The sequence below is a fragment of the Guillardia theta genome, assembly GCF_000315625.1.
Source record: "Guillardia theta CCMP2712 unplaced genomic scaffold GUITHscaffold_3, whole genome shotgun sequence".
Taxonomy (NCBI): domain Eukaryota; class Cryptophyceae; order Pyrenomonadales; family Geminigeraceae; genus Guillardia; species Guillardia theta.
This window is the reverse complement of record NW_005434671.1, coordinates 801521-816055: the sequence shown is the minus strand read 5'-3', so window position 1 is coordinate 816055 and position 14535 is coordinate 801521. Positions and strand designations below refer to the sequence as shown.

Below are 14535 nucleotides of genomic sequence, written 5' to 3'. Positions count from 1 at the left end.
CCCCCATGAGGAGGAGGCGGTGGGAATCGGGACTAACCGGTCAGCTTCCAGTTGTCGACGACGTTGCCTTCGGAGTCAACCTGCGTGAAAAGTCGGTAGGGGAGGCGCGAGAGGAGGGAGGAACCTTGACGGGCAGCAGCTTGATCAGCTCCATGAGCCGCTGCGGATGGAATGGTCGACGACGAGAGTACACAAACGTGGAGATTCCGAAACGCTTCGCCACACTGGCAGGGCAGGACAATGAGCAAGGAGGAGAGGGAGGGAATGGGTGCGAGGAACTAGAGGAGGAGGGGAGGGGGGAGAGGAAAAGAGGAGGGAGAAACGAGCTCGAGCGAGACAGCGTGACTTCATATTCCTACCTCGTCTGTTGTCGAGGTTTTAGCTTTCCCGAGAAATTCGGGTCCTGCGCAGCTCCTTGCTCAACCTGAGAAGGGGCAGCCTCTGGACCCTCTGCTCAGTCGAAGATGGACGAAGGCAGGAGGCAAAGAAGGAAGATGGGTTAAAGAGAAAATGGGAGCGGGGGGGAGGGAAGGAATGGAGGAGGAGAGGAGGAGAGCGAGAGCGGACAGCGTCAGTATCTGGATTGAGCAAAGAACGCAATCTGATCACTTTGATTGAAGGAGACATGTCCGAAGGGAGATGGGAAAGTCTCAGCAGACGTGTCCTCCCTTGCTCTTTTGCTGCCTTTGTGGTCATCCCCTTCAAACACCACCTCATCTTCATCCTGCTCCTCTTCCTCCTCCTCCACAACAACAACCGCAAGTTCCTCGTCCTGCCTCCAACTACCACCACCGCCACCACCGCCACCACCTCCTCCTTCGCCTCACGTCTGCTGCTTCCTTGAGCCTTGTGCTTGTCTCGCTGCCTTCACGGCTCTTCGGATGTCATCTTCGTCGTCAACCTTGCAGACTCCCTTCCCCTTGGGCGCGCCCAGCACGACATCTAAAGGGACCTGCCATGGCGAATCCTGTCACATCCTACATGGTTGCTTCCGAACTCACCTTGCCCCACGAGCAGGTGACGACGGAGGCGGTCGGGTTGAAGTTGGAGACGATCTCCGACAGCTGCAGCAGGGTTCACCAACTTAGCCTCCTCTCCTCCTCACGGCGCTCTTCACATTCTCCATGCGGCTCGACGAGACTCGGTCGCACTTGTTCAGGATCAGGAAGTCCGCGCACTCGATCTGCCAGAGACGGGAGAGGCAGGAGGGAAGAGGACGCAGCGAACATCAGGTCGACGGGTCAAGGCCGTTGCAGGTCACGCACCATCTCAACCAGCAGGTCCACAATCCTCCTCGTGCTGTCGATGTGCTGTTCTCCACTGGGGTCGTTCTTCATCACAAGCTCGGGCCTCTGCTGGATATCCTGGTGGAACAGGATCAGCGGCCGTGCCTGAGGCATCGTCGAGCACCTCCTTGGAGATGTAAAGCTCAAGGAAGTGAGAGGCGTCGACGACTGTCAGCATCGTCTGCAGCTCGACGTACTTGAACACCTGTACCACAACCAGCATCAGCAACAAAGATGGGACAGTAGCAGGAGCCAGGGAATCAGGAGAAAGACAGTGGCATCAATGACAACAAGGATGAACTTTGGCCAAGCTGAAGTAGAAGCTGGGTCTGAGAGGGGAGGAGGAGGAGGCTCTAACTGACCTGGTGCGCATCTTGTGCTTCTAAGAACTCCTCTCTCAGATTCTTGGGTTCAGAAACTCCACTCATCTCAACGACAATCCTGTCGTAGCTGACGACCAGAATTCAGCATAGGGGGGCCAAAAGGAGCCAAGGCAGGAGATCGCAAAGGAGGAATATAGAGAGATGCAGGAACAGACCTGATCTCACGACGAATCGACAACCTTATGAGTTTCAGGATGCTGTCCATCAGATCTGAAGAGACATTCAATCCCCATCCTTTAGCTTCTGCCAAGACACACCTCCCCCTGCCGTACAGCACGCGCAGCCGTTCTCAAGCTCGACCGTGTCGGAGTAGGTCTCGTCCTCATCACTCATTTGCTTCTTCGAAATCAGCTTGGCATCGATGTTGACTTCCGCCACGTCGTTCACAATAACTCCCACACGCTTTCCCTCCTGGTTTTCGAGCTGATAGCACAGACAACCATCACAGAGCTGATCATGGGCACAGGTTTTCGAACATTACCACATGCTTTAGCATGGTTGTCTTGCCCGAGCCAAGAAACCCACAGATGAAGGTGAGAGGAACCTGAAAAAACATCCAGTGATCTCATAGCCGCCCACCGTGCTGCCCATGTTTACCAGGGGCATCGGACGACCGATGCCATAAGGATATTGGTCGACATGAAATTCAGGATATGCTCCGCCGTCATTGTAGTCCTGCAACCAGGGCATCCGACATCATTAGCATTGCTGCAGCTCCTTTTTCTCGATGTCCATCTCTTCACCTCCAACAACATACTGGCAGAATTCACAAGCATTTTACGACTTCCTGAACCGATGCTTCCGTTCGTTTTTCAGCTCTTTCAACCTCATCGCAGTTTCCATTCCTTTTGTCAGCTCGTTCTGCACTAAAGTTCTCATTCCATCTTCTTCTCTAACTTTGAAACGACATATCCTCTTCATCGCACTGTACTGTTCGTGTCTGCTCGGCTCGGCTGCTAGCTGCAATTTTACTGCTCTTCCTCCTCAACTTTCCTGCTGATTCCCAACATCTGAACTCTTCTCTCCCCTCAGTTCTTTCTTTTCCCCTTATTCCTTTTCTCCTATCTTCTCCTCCTCTCCTTGTCCTCTCCTCCTCCTCATACCTCGTCATTCTCCGGAGCCCGCGTACGCATACTGGCTGTCCGCACCCTCCCTGTAAATGCCCCTCTAAGGGCTGAGACTAAATATATACCCGACCCCCGTGGAGCACCACCCCTACCAGCTATATCCCTGTGTTCCGAGGGGAATACAAGGGGTGAAATATCAGGGGGGTGAGTGACCTAAAAGGGTCAAGGTAGAAACATTGAGTGTCACAGGATATAGTCCGGGCCGAGCCTTACCGACTCGATCGGACCCGGAGTCGGACTCGGACCGCGCGGCCGCCGGGCCTCGTCACGTGGGCCGCTCGGAGTAGGAACTTCGGGATATGTCAGCAGCCGCTGAGCGGGCCGGAGGCTGTTCCCAGTCCCCGGGCTATCATTGACGTTCGGAACCCGGTCCACTACCGGCGGGGCCGGTCCGATCGGGCCGGGCCGCCCGCCGCCGCCGGCCGGGCCCGTGTCCGACTCTCAGTACGGCCCTGAGTACGGAGTCACCGGGGCTGATCTCGGAGCGGTTGAAGTAACTTGACTTAGTAAATTCCGACCGTACACTCGGTGACTTGACCCCCGGGCCGCCCGTATATAAAATTTATTTTTAACTTAACTTTGAGTAAAGTTTTTCAGTCCGCAGTGTACGGTCTGTTCAACTCTTTGGAAGGTTACACTGGGCCCGGCACCGTGCACGGTCCGATCCGTGGCCAATCACTCGGCCGGAGGGTCCACCCGGTCACTGAAGGCGAAGGAGGTTGCCAGAGGGGGACTAGAACGGACCGTCTGCTGAGGACCCGTGACAGGGCTGAAGTTCAGACGGTCGACTTTGGCAGTTGCCCCGGGGGGGCCGGAGTACAACCGGTAGTACCCCCGGTCTCATTACGTCGGCCTGCGGTGACTCACCGAGGACCCCCCCGTCGTGGCAACCTTCTGGTTGCTACCGGACGTCGGAGTTCTGCCCCCCTCACCCCCTTCTAATCGAATGATGACCCCTCCTTCTCCCTTCCTCCCCTACTACACCCGTAACCGTCACTCCTCTCAGAAGGACCCACCCTGATACGCTCTGGCAAGTACTTCCAAGCTCCTTTTCACCCCCCCTTCCACTACCACTACCCCTCCATTCTACTTTCGGTCGTACCCTCCACCCCTCGCAGCAACACTCCTTTGCCCCTCCCTCCTCAACTTTGTACCACCCCCCCCCACCCGCAGCCCATCTCTACTCTTGTTGACCAGCGATGAGGTGCAGCCTTGGCAAGCCGATGGAATCTTCCCTCGAATACTCAAACATTCTTGGAAAAATTTCAAATATTCAACAGTAATTTCCTGCATTTTCACAAGATCCTCCATTTTAACTTTCGTTTTCAGGATTTATGACTGTACCCTTGGAACCCCTACGGCTCCTCTCAATACTACCCACCACCCCTACCACCCCATACATCTCTGGTCATCCCACCCCTCATTTCACTCTGGGGACCCCTGGGTAGGGGTTCCTTCGCAGTCCGCCGCCACTCATGGCTTCGAAGTAGGATGAAGGGCGCTGAAAGAGCTGGGAGCAGAGAGCAGGAGCGTTTGAGGACTGAGGGCAATGCGCTTACAGACTCTTATTCCCTTGCAAGGTTGAGATGTGATGATGTGAGACAGAAAGAACGCGCGATTCCGACATGTTGGATCAACTGAGAGGAGTTGGTGTTGACAACACAGTTGTAAGACCATATGATGACAAGATCATTGATGAAACTGTGGACAGTATAATGGTTTGTGCTAGAAATTCTTAGGAATTCCCGAACTTTCAGGATCAGTCGAATCTTGACTGTCCTGTTCCATGATCCGCGCAAGCGTTGCGAGGATTTCAGATCGTAAATTAGCTTGGAACGATTTGCAAACAGTTAGACAATTTCAATTGTGTTTTGACAGCCAAGTTGTCAAACTTTCCATCAGAATGCATTGAATCTGAATGCTGATAGATTGATTCAGCGCGTGAAGTCCTAGATAGAGTGTAGATTGGTGGATGATCAAGTGAATTTGCAGTTCGAGATCACGTTTGGGTATGTACTCACACTGATTGCAGGAATTCGTAGGATCCCAGGCTAGCATCCATGGCGGTCTATATGAGTTATGGCTATGGAGCGGGAGGAATGCAGTTTTATCCTGCTCCTATCCCTTCGTACGGGCAGGTTGCTCCATTGCATTTCAATGTCTATAGCTAAATTATGTACAGCCACCTATGGGCCAGCCCATGTACATGCCAGGTGATAACGTTGCCGCGAATCTTCACGAGCCTGATTCTTTCCAGGGCGCACAGTTCCAGCAAAGGGTGGGACGACTGCCGCGAAGAAGCAGAATGGTTGGTGGAGGAGTTCGAAACCTGCATGCTAATGTCTACCTCGGCAGCCCCTGCAGCTACGTCAATCTATGCGTCCATTCCGAACTTGCCTACTTCGAATACATGGTATACTCCTGGGACCGGCACTTCCTTGTACGCGTCTACCCCTGTTGCTCCATCGGTGAAAACGCAGGTCGATAGTACTCTTAACATTCCTTTAAATCTCCGCACTCTGCCTGATAGTATAACTGTACAGGTTCCCTCTTTGGATGAAGAGAAGAGCACTGTTGGCCTGATGCTCTGGCCCGGGAAAGATGGCGAGTTGATCATCACAGACATCAAGGAGAATACTTCAGCAGCTGGAACCGTGCTCGCCATTGGAGATGTCATCGTCAAGATTGATGAGACATCAATCGAAGGTTTGCCTGCGACTGAGGCATACAAACCGTTGGCTGGTAACTAACTGAAGAGAAAAGTGGAGCATGACTGAACATCGTGCAGGGCCTAACGGATCGATGGTCACCATCACGACCAAGAGAGTGGGCGAGGATGGAAGCACGTCCACCCACACGGCTGAGCTTACACGAGACGTCTCTGCTGTAGAAGCAAACAAGATCACCCAGAAATCTATCGAGGTGAGTGCGAGCAAGTCTGTTCCCGGCTAGCTTCTAGTGGTTTGATCGTCCTTTCAACAGACATCAGGAGCTTCCCTCAACACTCAGGCCGATGAAAAGAAGGAGACGACAAGGCAGTTGAGCCCTGCCGAATGTCAGATGTACGGAGTACCATTCGGATCCGTATGGACTGTGGGCAAGAGCTCTTCGCAACATCAACCCACAACCACAGCGAAGCCTCCAGCCAAGACTCAAACAGCTCCAGCGAAACCTGCTCCCGCGGCCCCTAAGCCTGCTCCCGCTGCAGCGAAACCTGCTCCCGCGGCAGCGAAACCTGCTCCCGCGGCCCCTAAGCCAACGCAGACAGCATCCAAGCCCACACCATTGGTGTCGAAGCCCACAAGTCAACCTGCTGCGAGCTCGAAGAAACCAGCAGCCAACTCAAACTCTGTCACTTCTACTGCATCCGCCAACACCTTGTCCAGCAGACCCCAGCCATCCAGCGTTACACGATCCCAGAACGAGGGCAGGCTTCTGACCCATCAGGTGATGACGTGGCTGTTCCATGTTCAAACTGACTCGCTTGTCACAGGAGTGCATGATGTTGAGGGTGCCCTATGGTTCTCGTTTCATGCCTTCCAAGCAGTCTGAAAAGCGTGCTGACCCTCTTCCTGCTGCTCCCGCAGCTGACAAAGCACCCGAAGCTCCTTCGACGACTATATCTGAGGTCATGTAGATGCAGATATGGTTAGCTCGGTTCCTTCGAATAAATGTGAAGATCGCTGAACCATCTTCGTTTTCTCTTTCTGTACACAAAATTGTTTGTGCATACGATAGACGTCATGGCTCTCCTTTCGCTGCTTATCCTACTGCATCAGACCTCGGGGTTTCTGTTTCTTCTGAGTTTGTATCTTTTACCATCCCATTTATTTCGTGCATGACCTGAACAAATCGTGTAAGTCACAAGCACCCGTTTTCGTGTGTACCTTCTTCAAAGTATCACATTGTTTTTCAATAGCGCCTAGCATCTTTGATGGAATTTTAATCATCTTCTTTCCTTTTTCTTCTGTTTGCCTTTGTAACAAACTGCCAACACATCAGAGGACACCTTAGAACTTTAAGACCCTTTCAGAATGGTTCTTCGTACCGTTTGGCTTTGTCTATCTCATCACTTGACAACCTTGCCTGCGGCCAATGAAATCTGCGACGAGGAAAGTCCTGCTCTCAAGCATCTCACAAGGTGGGCAGTGCATGGCAGGTCGATACTCACAAGCTTGACGAAGTGCTCAATCAGCTCGTGGAGGCGAAAGCTGGTCAGCAAGAAGAGAGACTCCATCTGATTGATGCGTCTGTCGTAATCTCTTGTCTGATGCGCCAGAACTCTTGAGGTTTTCATCAAATACTGCCATTGGTAGTCGTCAGCACTCAGGAGGTGAAGGTGACCGCCGACCTTGGCGGTCTTGCGATCAAGATCCTTTGTCTTGTCGACCTCCAGAGCCCACTTGAACGAGTTCTGACGACACAGATCAGCTTCCATGCAGGAACGACTATCTCCCTTCCTCCTCTCACCACGTCCGCCACTCGCAGCGAATCTGCTCGGATGTGCGAGAGGACGCGAGCTTGGATCGCCGCCTGGAGCATCGCGAGTGTGAGGGGAGCGCCGTGCACTGCAGGGGAGGATGTTTGCTCACCTTCTTCAGCTGCACTTGCTCCTCCACTCTGCTCCTGAAGGCCTCCACCACCGCATGCCTCACTTCACTCAGAGGAGGAAGCTCCCAGTCGGAGTAGATGGCTGTGCGGATCGTGCCCTCATAGAGCCAAGGACGGTTCACTGCACAAGCCAGTCACCGGACACTTCCTCCTTCCCTCAAGTTAAAGTTACGTATCCCCGTCGTCATCTCCTCTTCCTCCGTGTACGCAACGATGACGACGGCGCAGGTCACTCCAAGGAAGCAGAGGGCAAGCAGGAAGACGACGGCCATGAAGACTCCGCTCTGTCCCTGTGCCAGACTGCTGGTCCTGCCGTATCCTCCGACCGCAGCAGGCATCCTGCCGGGCTCGTCCTCCTCCATCACAGCCACCAGCGTCTGCACCAAGCGGAGCAAGCAGGAGTCGATGGTCTCGAATCCCTTAATGTTGCGACCGAAGGACAAGTGCGCGACGTGTGCCAGTCCCAGGGTCATGGCCCCGCCAGTGATCAGCAGAGCAGCGAGAGGGACGACAAGGCGGCGGACAGAGAGGATGCTGGTGCGGAACCGTCGGATGGTGGAGATGTAGGAGAAGAGAAGCCTGTGCCACATGAGCATAGCGACTATGGCGATCATTGCATCTCCCCAGCCGTGAAGGTTCACAAGACCCTGGGCGAAGGCAAAGTCTGCCACTCCAACAACAGTGCTGGTCGACCAGCTCCGCGTCCCGGCAACGATCTGCGAGCTCATGACCTGAGCGGCGAGTTGCAGCAGCAGCCAGAGGAATGTTGCAAGGAAGAGGAGGAACGTGAGGAAGTTGTCGAGGCTCTTCAACGGCTGCAAGCTCAAGATCCTCAGCGAATCCCTGGGGCGGCGGATCTCCAACTTGTCGATGGAGAAGAAAGACCCGGGCCTGAAGGAGATGAAGAAGCAGGAGCGGAGGAGGATGGAGACAACGTAACATGCTCCAAAGAGCAGGAACAAGATCTCCGGGAATATCCTCACCCCCACGTCCCACGCTCCGTCCCAGGGCTTCGGGCTGCCTCCATAGACCTGCAGGGCAGTGAGGTGACAAGGAAGGGAGAGGACGTGCTGGTGCTCTCACCTGCAGGCGGCTGGATGAGGTATGAAGGGAGGGCATGATGCCTCCTCCTACGTCCATCTCCACCAGGAGCCGCACGGTCATCAGCGCGTTCATGCTGGGGCTCGCCACGGCGAAGCCGAGGACGAGAGCTCGTGTGCTGGAGTCCAGCCACCTCCCCGTCTGGTAGCGGCAGATCCCTCCAACGAGCGGCACTCCGCAGTCAAGGAATGACGAGTTGCCCAGGAGAGGATCGTCGAGCTGGAAGAAGCCGCTATGGTACTGTGACAAAAAGCCTTGTAAGGCCCCGAAGGAGGCGGCAGGGTCGAACTGGAAGGGGAGGTATACGCTCCCGTACTTTGACTTGTCGCTGTTGCTTGCGCTGTACGGCGAGCTGCTCACCATGGCCGTCGTGTTGCCTGACAGCGGCCAGGTGCCATGTCGGTAACGTTTGGATCGCTTCTGCCCCGCAGCCACGGAGGACACGATGATGGCTGGGATCGCGTGCTCGAAGCTCAGGCTGCTTGTGCAGTTCCTCTCGTTCCTGACTTGGACGTCACACGACCGAGTTCGTTCCAGGAAGCTGCAGACCAGGAGGGTTCTGTTCAACCACCTCCACAGCCCCGCGGGGTTGCGGACTGCAGCAAGAGGAAGGCTGAGCTGCTGGGGGGAGCTACCGGTGAAGCTGCGGACGAGGGCCGAGGAGAAGTCACTGAAGGCTCCGTTGGATCGCTCGTTGATGGTGAAGGAGAGGAGGAGGGTCATCATGACCAAGAACAACACCATCCCCTGCCCCACAGCAAGGAAGTGTCTCTTTGCGCTCCTCATCTCCCTTGCCCTCTTGTACGCCAGGTACCTCCTCGCCAGCGCCTGTATCCTCACCACCTTGTTCAGGTTGTCGTTCAGCAGCTCCACCTGCTCGCGCTGCCATGGCTGGAACCGCTGCTTGCAGAACCTCTCGATCGTGCTCACCTTGTGCCGCAGGAAGTTCCACACCATCCACACGCGGCTCCTCGTCCTTGCCCCTCGAATGAGCGCCTGCGCCCTCTTGGACCGAGCAAGGTCCAGGTCCGAGTCTCGACGCTGCCGGAGGACGTCAGCGTACATCCTTGCAACGTGCCCACGGAACACGGACTGCACGAGGGCAGCAGCACTGTTTTGCTTCTTCCTGAACTCGATGATGACCCCCAGCCCGACGTTGTTGCGCGCCTGATGCCCGCGGAAGACCTTCTGTATCATGGTGCAAGCTCGTGCGCGCTTCTCTTCCCGCCGCTTCCTCACCTTGGCCAGCAGCAAGCTCTTGTAGCACGAGAACATTCGCCACATGGATTGAATCTTGACTGCCGTCACATGCAGGGCTTCCTCCGCTCGCTCCTTCTGTATCTGCAGCTTCACCCTCCTGTTGTAGTCCCTCGCCTCCACCATGCTGTGTATCCTCCTCGTGCTCGTCACGCTCTCATCGCCTCCCCAGCCGGTCTCGAGCGACGCATGGACCCCTTCATGCTGGGTCAAGTGCGCGGCCGCCCGAGGCGTCTCGTCATGCAGCGAGTCCATGTCCCTCGCCTTCTTCATCTCTCTCGCAGGCTCCTCCTCCTCTTCTGGTCGGCTCCCCTGCCAGCCTCCCGCAACGTCTCCATGGAGGTCGTCGGGTTGATGGCCGTTGCAACCGCGTCAAATTTGATGGCAGGAAAAAAATACCGAAAACAGTAAATATAAAGAAAGAAAACACGAAAATAAAATGGATAGGCCTGTCGGGAGGAGAGAGGCGAGTACAGCAGGCATGGGCGGGGTCAAGAGAAGAAGAAGTTACTGAAGGGGACGACGATGAGAGATGAGGCGGCAGAGGAGGGGAAGGAGGAGGAGGAGGAGGAGGAGGAGGGGAAAGAGGGGAAGGAGGTGGAGGTAAAGTTGAAGTTTTTCAATGAGAGCAGGTGAAATGAAAGCAGATGAGCTAAGGTAGGCTACGAGGGTCACTAGACAACAATGAAACCATCAGCTCCATGTTCCATGCACACAACTTGCATGGCTGAGAGAGAGAGAGAGAGCATCGTACGTTCTAACTTTATTCGCTACCTCCTTCCTTCAGCATCTTCTAGCCAGCGCCTCACTGTACCACGCACTCTACCTTGCTCTTGTCCTTGCCATCCATCGCCTTCTCTCCTTCATACTCCACAGACTTCTCGCTCATCTTGTACGATCTCGTCAGCAGCCTCAATCGCTCGCCATAAGACGGCTCACCGACGCGCTCTTCTCGGACCTCTGCTCGAAGTCGTTGCTCTCGATGGACCCGTTAGGATAAACCCGCTGGTACGCTGGCAAGAAACGGAGGGTGAGAAGCTGTTCGGAGACAGACGAGCCGTCAGGGGCTGCTCACCAGGTGCCTGCTCCCCAGTCTTGAGCGACTCGTCTCTTCTGCATCACGATGTAAGAGGGAACGAACGCTGGAGCAACAGCAGCAGAAACAACATCTCTTCGACGTAGTCCTCCTCGTCCGCGATGTCGAAGTTGATCGCCCGTCTTGATATCATCGCGCTCGGTGCGTAAGGAATGCTGCTCAGGTGACATCAGACGTGAATCTGATTTGTCTCTTCCCTTTCCTCCCTCTCTCTGCTTCGTTCTGTCTCACTCCCTCACTGTGTTTCTTTTCCTTTCTCTCTATCTCTCTGTCCCTCTGTCTCTCTATCTCGGTTTTTCCATTCATCGTTGTGACACTCACGGGTTGAAGTCACTGATTTTCTAAATTTCCGCCTGCTGCTCGCTCTGTTCTTATACCTCCTTGTCTTCTTTCTTCCACTTTGCAGTTTCCTCCTCTCTGGCGAGATGCCTTTCTCGCACTACCTGAATTCATTCTATCTGACTGAACGTATTTTCTTCAAACCTTGTGCATGATTGCACACTCTGAAGGATTTATCATGGGATGCAAGGAGAAGGCAAAAGTTGCCCAACAAAGTACTTGACATTCTGAAGAACTCGACAAGTTCAATTCAATCTTGCGACTTCTTCTGCTTTCGCTCCCTCGCTCCTTCCTTTCCTCCAAGGCTTGTCTCCGAGTCGTATATCGGCCTAACTGAACATGCGTCGCGTCTAACTTAGGTGTATGCCCTAATCTTCGCTTCTATCCTACTATGTCTCTGCTCGATCTCTTTCCTCTTCTCCGCTCTCTCCTCTCCCTCCTCTGGTTCCGTGCCTCCCCCTTCCTCCCTCTCCCCCCACCCCTTTCCCTCTCCCTCCGAAGTTCCTCTCCCTCTCCCTGTCTAGTCGGCATGTCTGACTGCCTCACGCTGCTGCTTTGTCGCTCCCATTATGGACTCCGGTAGCTCTTCTGGTAGTATCTTCTTTTACTTCTGCCGACCGTTAACATATAACCGTTTTCTCATACCGGTACAGTTATCGATAAAACTGTTGGTGGGGGTGGTAGAAGTCGGGGGTTCCAACTGCACTGTAATGTGGGGGTGGGGGTGGTAGACAAGCGTTGAGAGCAATGAATGAGGTGGAGGAGACGCTGCGGCGGCTTCAGGGGCACAAGGGGGTGCAGGGGGTGGTGATCGTGAACCAGGACGGCATTCCCATCAGATCAACCTTCGACCAGTCCGTCACTGTGCAGTACGCGAGTTTGATCACCCAGCTTTCAAGCAAGGCAAGGAGTGCTGTCCGAGAACTCGACCCGCAGGTATTCTGTCGCTGTGAGGAGACGCGAGGGACCCTTGGGCCCACTTGGATGGTCCATGTGCCCTGTAGCTGATCCTAGATGCGCGTCCTTGCTAATTTCCCTTGCTGTACTTCCCAACGATCCCCTGTTGATGGATGACAACCAGTCATTGAGCCACTCGAAAACTGACTTGATCGCAGAACGACCTGACGTTTCTCCGAGTGCGATCGAAAAAGCATGAAATCATGGTAGCACCTGATAAGGACTATCTCCTAATCGTGATACAGGACCCCAACATCATGAATACAACATAAATTGTAGAGACTGACTTGTAATGAAATTCAAATGGAATCGATGACATTTTTAATGAGGAATTCGAAAATTCTAGATGGATTGTTTGACTGAATACCTGTATTGTATCATCTATTCTGCTCGAAACTTGTCAGCATCACTTTGACCATGTTCAGGAACTAAAGGAAGGGCAGCACACCTAGAAGTGACAAGAAACTGAACTTGGAGTTCAGAGTTTGGGTGGCTGCAAATGAAATGAAACCAACGAGCACCTCCATATGATGAAATGGAGCTGCTTCTACAACCTGCTTCTAGAAGGGATTCCCCAAGTCACACGCAGCGTCCAAGTAATGATCGATCGAGGGAAAATCGATCAGGGGAAAATCGATCAAGAAATGTTTTTGCATTCTATCCAAGGTGGGATGAACTACAAAGCCCTCAGCCGAACCTGCGTGCTAACAACACGCTCAACTTCGGAACGCCATCCAGGATGTCGTTCCGCCAGCACAAAAAATCTTCAGGATAACGATCATCGGAGCTAGAGCTTGAGATCTTGAATTCTTCAGGATGCTCTTCATCGGAGCTCAAGAGAGCATTTGATGCTCTAAATCACTTTCATGCGGCGCTGATTTGAAGATCGACTTCACTTTGTATCAGAAGCTTGTTCGGAGGTAGCAGCCCGCCCGCGGCCCGGGCCCTCCCGGAATCGCGGCTGGCGAACTTGAAGGGGGCCCGGTCGGCGGCCCGGGTCAGTACTGTGTTAGACCTGCCGGCCGCGGGGCGGGCCCGGATAAGGGACAAGGAGGGGATGAGGGACTGCTTGAGTCGTCGCAATGCTGTGGGTCAAGAGACTGCGACGAGCGGCGTTGGGGGCGACGGAGGAGGAGGAGTGGGGGGACGGGGTAGAGAGAACACGAAGAACAAGGGACGAGGAGTATCGGACATCGAGCAGCAACAGGAGAAGATCATCGAATTCAACGCAGGAACAGGGGCAGCGCGTCTTTGTTGACGACCGGGGCAGAACAATGTAGGAAGAACTCGCTCTCTGTCTGTTTGAGTAGACTCGTTCCTTACTTGATTGTTGTGCAGCATCTTACACAAGGATGGTCATGTCGAGTTGCTCAATGCAGCCTCCGAGGCTGCATATCGCAGCTTTCAGATCCAACGGGAGAGCCTCGACGAAGTTCGTTCGGCATGCCTGGCAGGAGGTCGTCTCCTCCTGTGCATGGAATCACCGCACCTCCTCCTCGTCGACACCCGCATAACGCGTGGGGAAGTCGCTGCCATGCGCGTAAAACTCCCTCTGTCCGTCGACACAGCATCAGCCAACATGGACGAAGACTTGATCGCACTGACTTCTTCAAACTCCGTTCACATGTGTTTCCCGACGCACGACCATCAGGTGATCTTGTGACCTGAGCGACTTGCTAGACCTGTGAAGTTGTCGGCCAAGGTTGAGCGTGTAAGCTGCCTGTCCTCGGAGCACCTGCTGTCGGTCGATTGGCTGCCCCGCAAACCTCGGGCCCTGAGAGCTGTTGGAACAGACAGCGGACAGAGGACGGTGACTTCACAGGTAAAGCATGTGTTGTCTCTATCCTATCAGTGACTCGCATGTTCAGATGCTCCTCTTGGACCCGCACAGCAAGGAGTGTCTCGAGGGTCAACGGGCGTCCATCACTTTCGATGCCAAGGTGCGACCCTCTGTGGTTGGCAATCCAAACGCTCGCGTCGCTGAGCTCGGAGCATGCAGGTGACGGGTGGAGCCGGATGTGCGAGCGATTCCAACTTGTACGCGATCATGACGGAAGACGTGAGGGGAGCCGCACCCGCGTTGGCAGTGAGGGTTTGGGCAGGCTTGCTTTCATCTGATCGACTTGCGGAGCTCTAGGGCTCTGAGGAAGGTACTTGCAGTGAGGACGAGAGGGGCGCGAGAAGATCGTGATGCGAACGTGCACATGGCTGTCTGTTACCGATTGATTGATTCTTGCTCGTGTTGCTGTGGAGCGAGCAAGGGGAGGGGGGGTGGGGGAGGGGGTAGGGGGTAGGGTAGGTAGTAGTATTTGTATCTTATTATGTTTTAATTTTTTTTTTTTTTTTTCTTTCTTTATTATTTTTTTTTTTTTTTTTTT

General features: G+C 54.2%; 5 protein-coding genes across 5 annotated transcripts in view; 3 read left to right on the top strand and 2 right to left on the bottom strand.

Annotated features, from left to right (window-relative positions):
• Positions 1 to 823: 823 nt before the first annotated feature.
• Positions 824 to 2424, bottom strand: GUITHDRAFT_99995 (hypothetical protein; the record flags this gene model as incomplete). Its single annotated transcript, XM_005841441.1, has 11 exons — positions 824 to 952; positions 1002 to 1064; positions 1106 to 1183; positions 1266 to 1364; positions 1411 to 1491; positions 1649 to 1736; positions 1825 to 1879; positions 1927 to 2092; positions 2151 to 2213; positions 2267 to 2344; positions 2413 to 2424. 11 exons carry the CDS (start codon positions 2422 to 2424, stop codon positions 824 to 826), a joined length of 912 nt encoding a protein of 303 aa, XP_005841498.1.
• A 2402-nt stretch (positions 2425 to 4826) lies between these two features.
• Positions 4827 to 6482, top strand: GUITHDRAFT_150034 (hypothetical protein). The gene is made up of 8 exons (XM_005841440.1): positions 4827 to 4934; positions 4979 to 5009; positions 5054 to 5104; positions 5152 to 5276; positions 5340 to 5538; positions 5585 to 5718; positions 5779 to 6243; positions 6290 to 6482. The coding sequence occupies exons 1-8, from the start codon at positions 4857 to 4859 to the stop codon at positions 6431 to 6433; spliced, it is 1227 nt and encodes a 408-aa protein (XP_005841497.1). The 5' UTR covers positions 4827 to 4856; the 3' UTR covers positions 6434 to 6482.
• Positions 6483 to 6558: 76 nt separating this feature from the next.
• GUITHDRAFT_99993 (hypothetical protein) lies at positions 6559 to 10994 on the bottom strand (the record flags this gene model as incomplete). Its single annotated transcript, XM_005841439.1, has 12 exons — positions 6559 to 6639; positions 6684 to 6783; positions 6845 to 6915; positions 6968 to 7210; positions 7267 to 7329; positions 7389 to 7528; positions 7580 to 8438; positions 8491 to 10077; positions 10592 to 10654; positions 10705 to 10778; positions 10841 to 10878; positions 10933 to 10994. 12 exons carry the CDS (start codon positions 10992 to 10994, stop codon positions 6559 to 6561), a joined length of 3381 nt encoding a protein of 1126 aa, XP_005841496.1.
• A 953-nt stretch (positions 10995 to 11947) lies between these two features.
• Positions 11948 to 12429, top strand: GUITHDRAFT_156873 (hypothetical protein; the record flags this gene model as incomplete). The annotated part of the gene is made up of 2 exons (XM_005841438.1): positions 11948 to 12136; positions 12316 to 12429. 2 exons carry the CDS (start codon positions 11948 to 11950, stop codon positions 12427 to 12429), a joined length of 303 nt encoding a protein of 100 aa, XP_005841495.1.
• An 810-nt stretch (positions 12430 to 13239) lies between these two features.
• GUITHDRAFT_132226 (hypothetical protein) overlaps positions 13240 to 14535 on the top strand; it is a gene marked incomplete at both ends in the record, with an annotated part of 3731 nt that continues 2435 nt past the window's right edge. Inside the window, 6 exons of the mRNA XM_005841437.1 lie at positions 13240 to 13433; positions 13496 to 13808; positions 13860 to 13979; positions 14026 to 14097; positions 14157 to 14216; positions 14260 to 14307. Of these exons, the coding sequence (XP_005841494.1) occupies positions 13240 to 13433; positions 13496 to 13808; positions 13860 to 13979; positions 14026 to 14097; positions 14157 to 14216; positions 14260 to 14307 (807 nt within the window). The remainder of the gene's footprint in view (positions 13434 to 13495; positions 13809 to 13859; positions 13980 to 14025; positions 14098 to 14156; positions 14217 to 14259; positions 14308 to 14535) is intronic.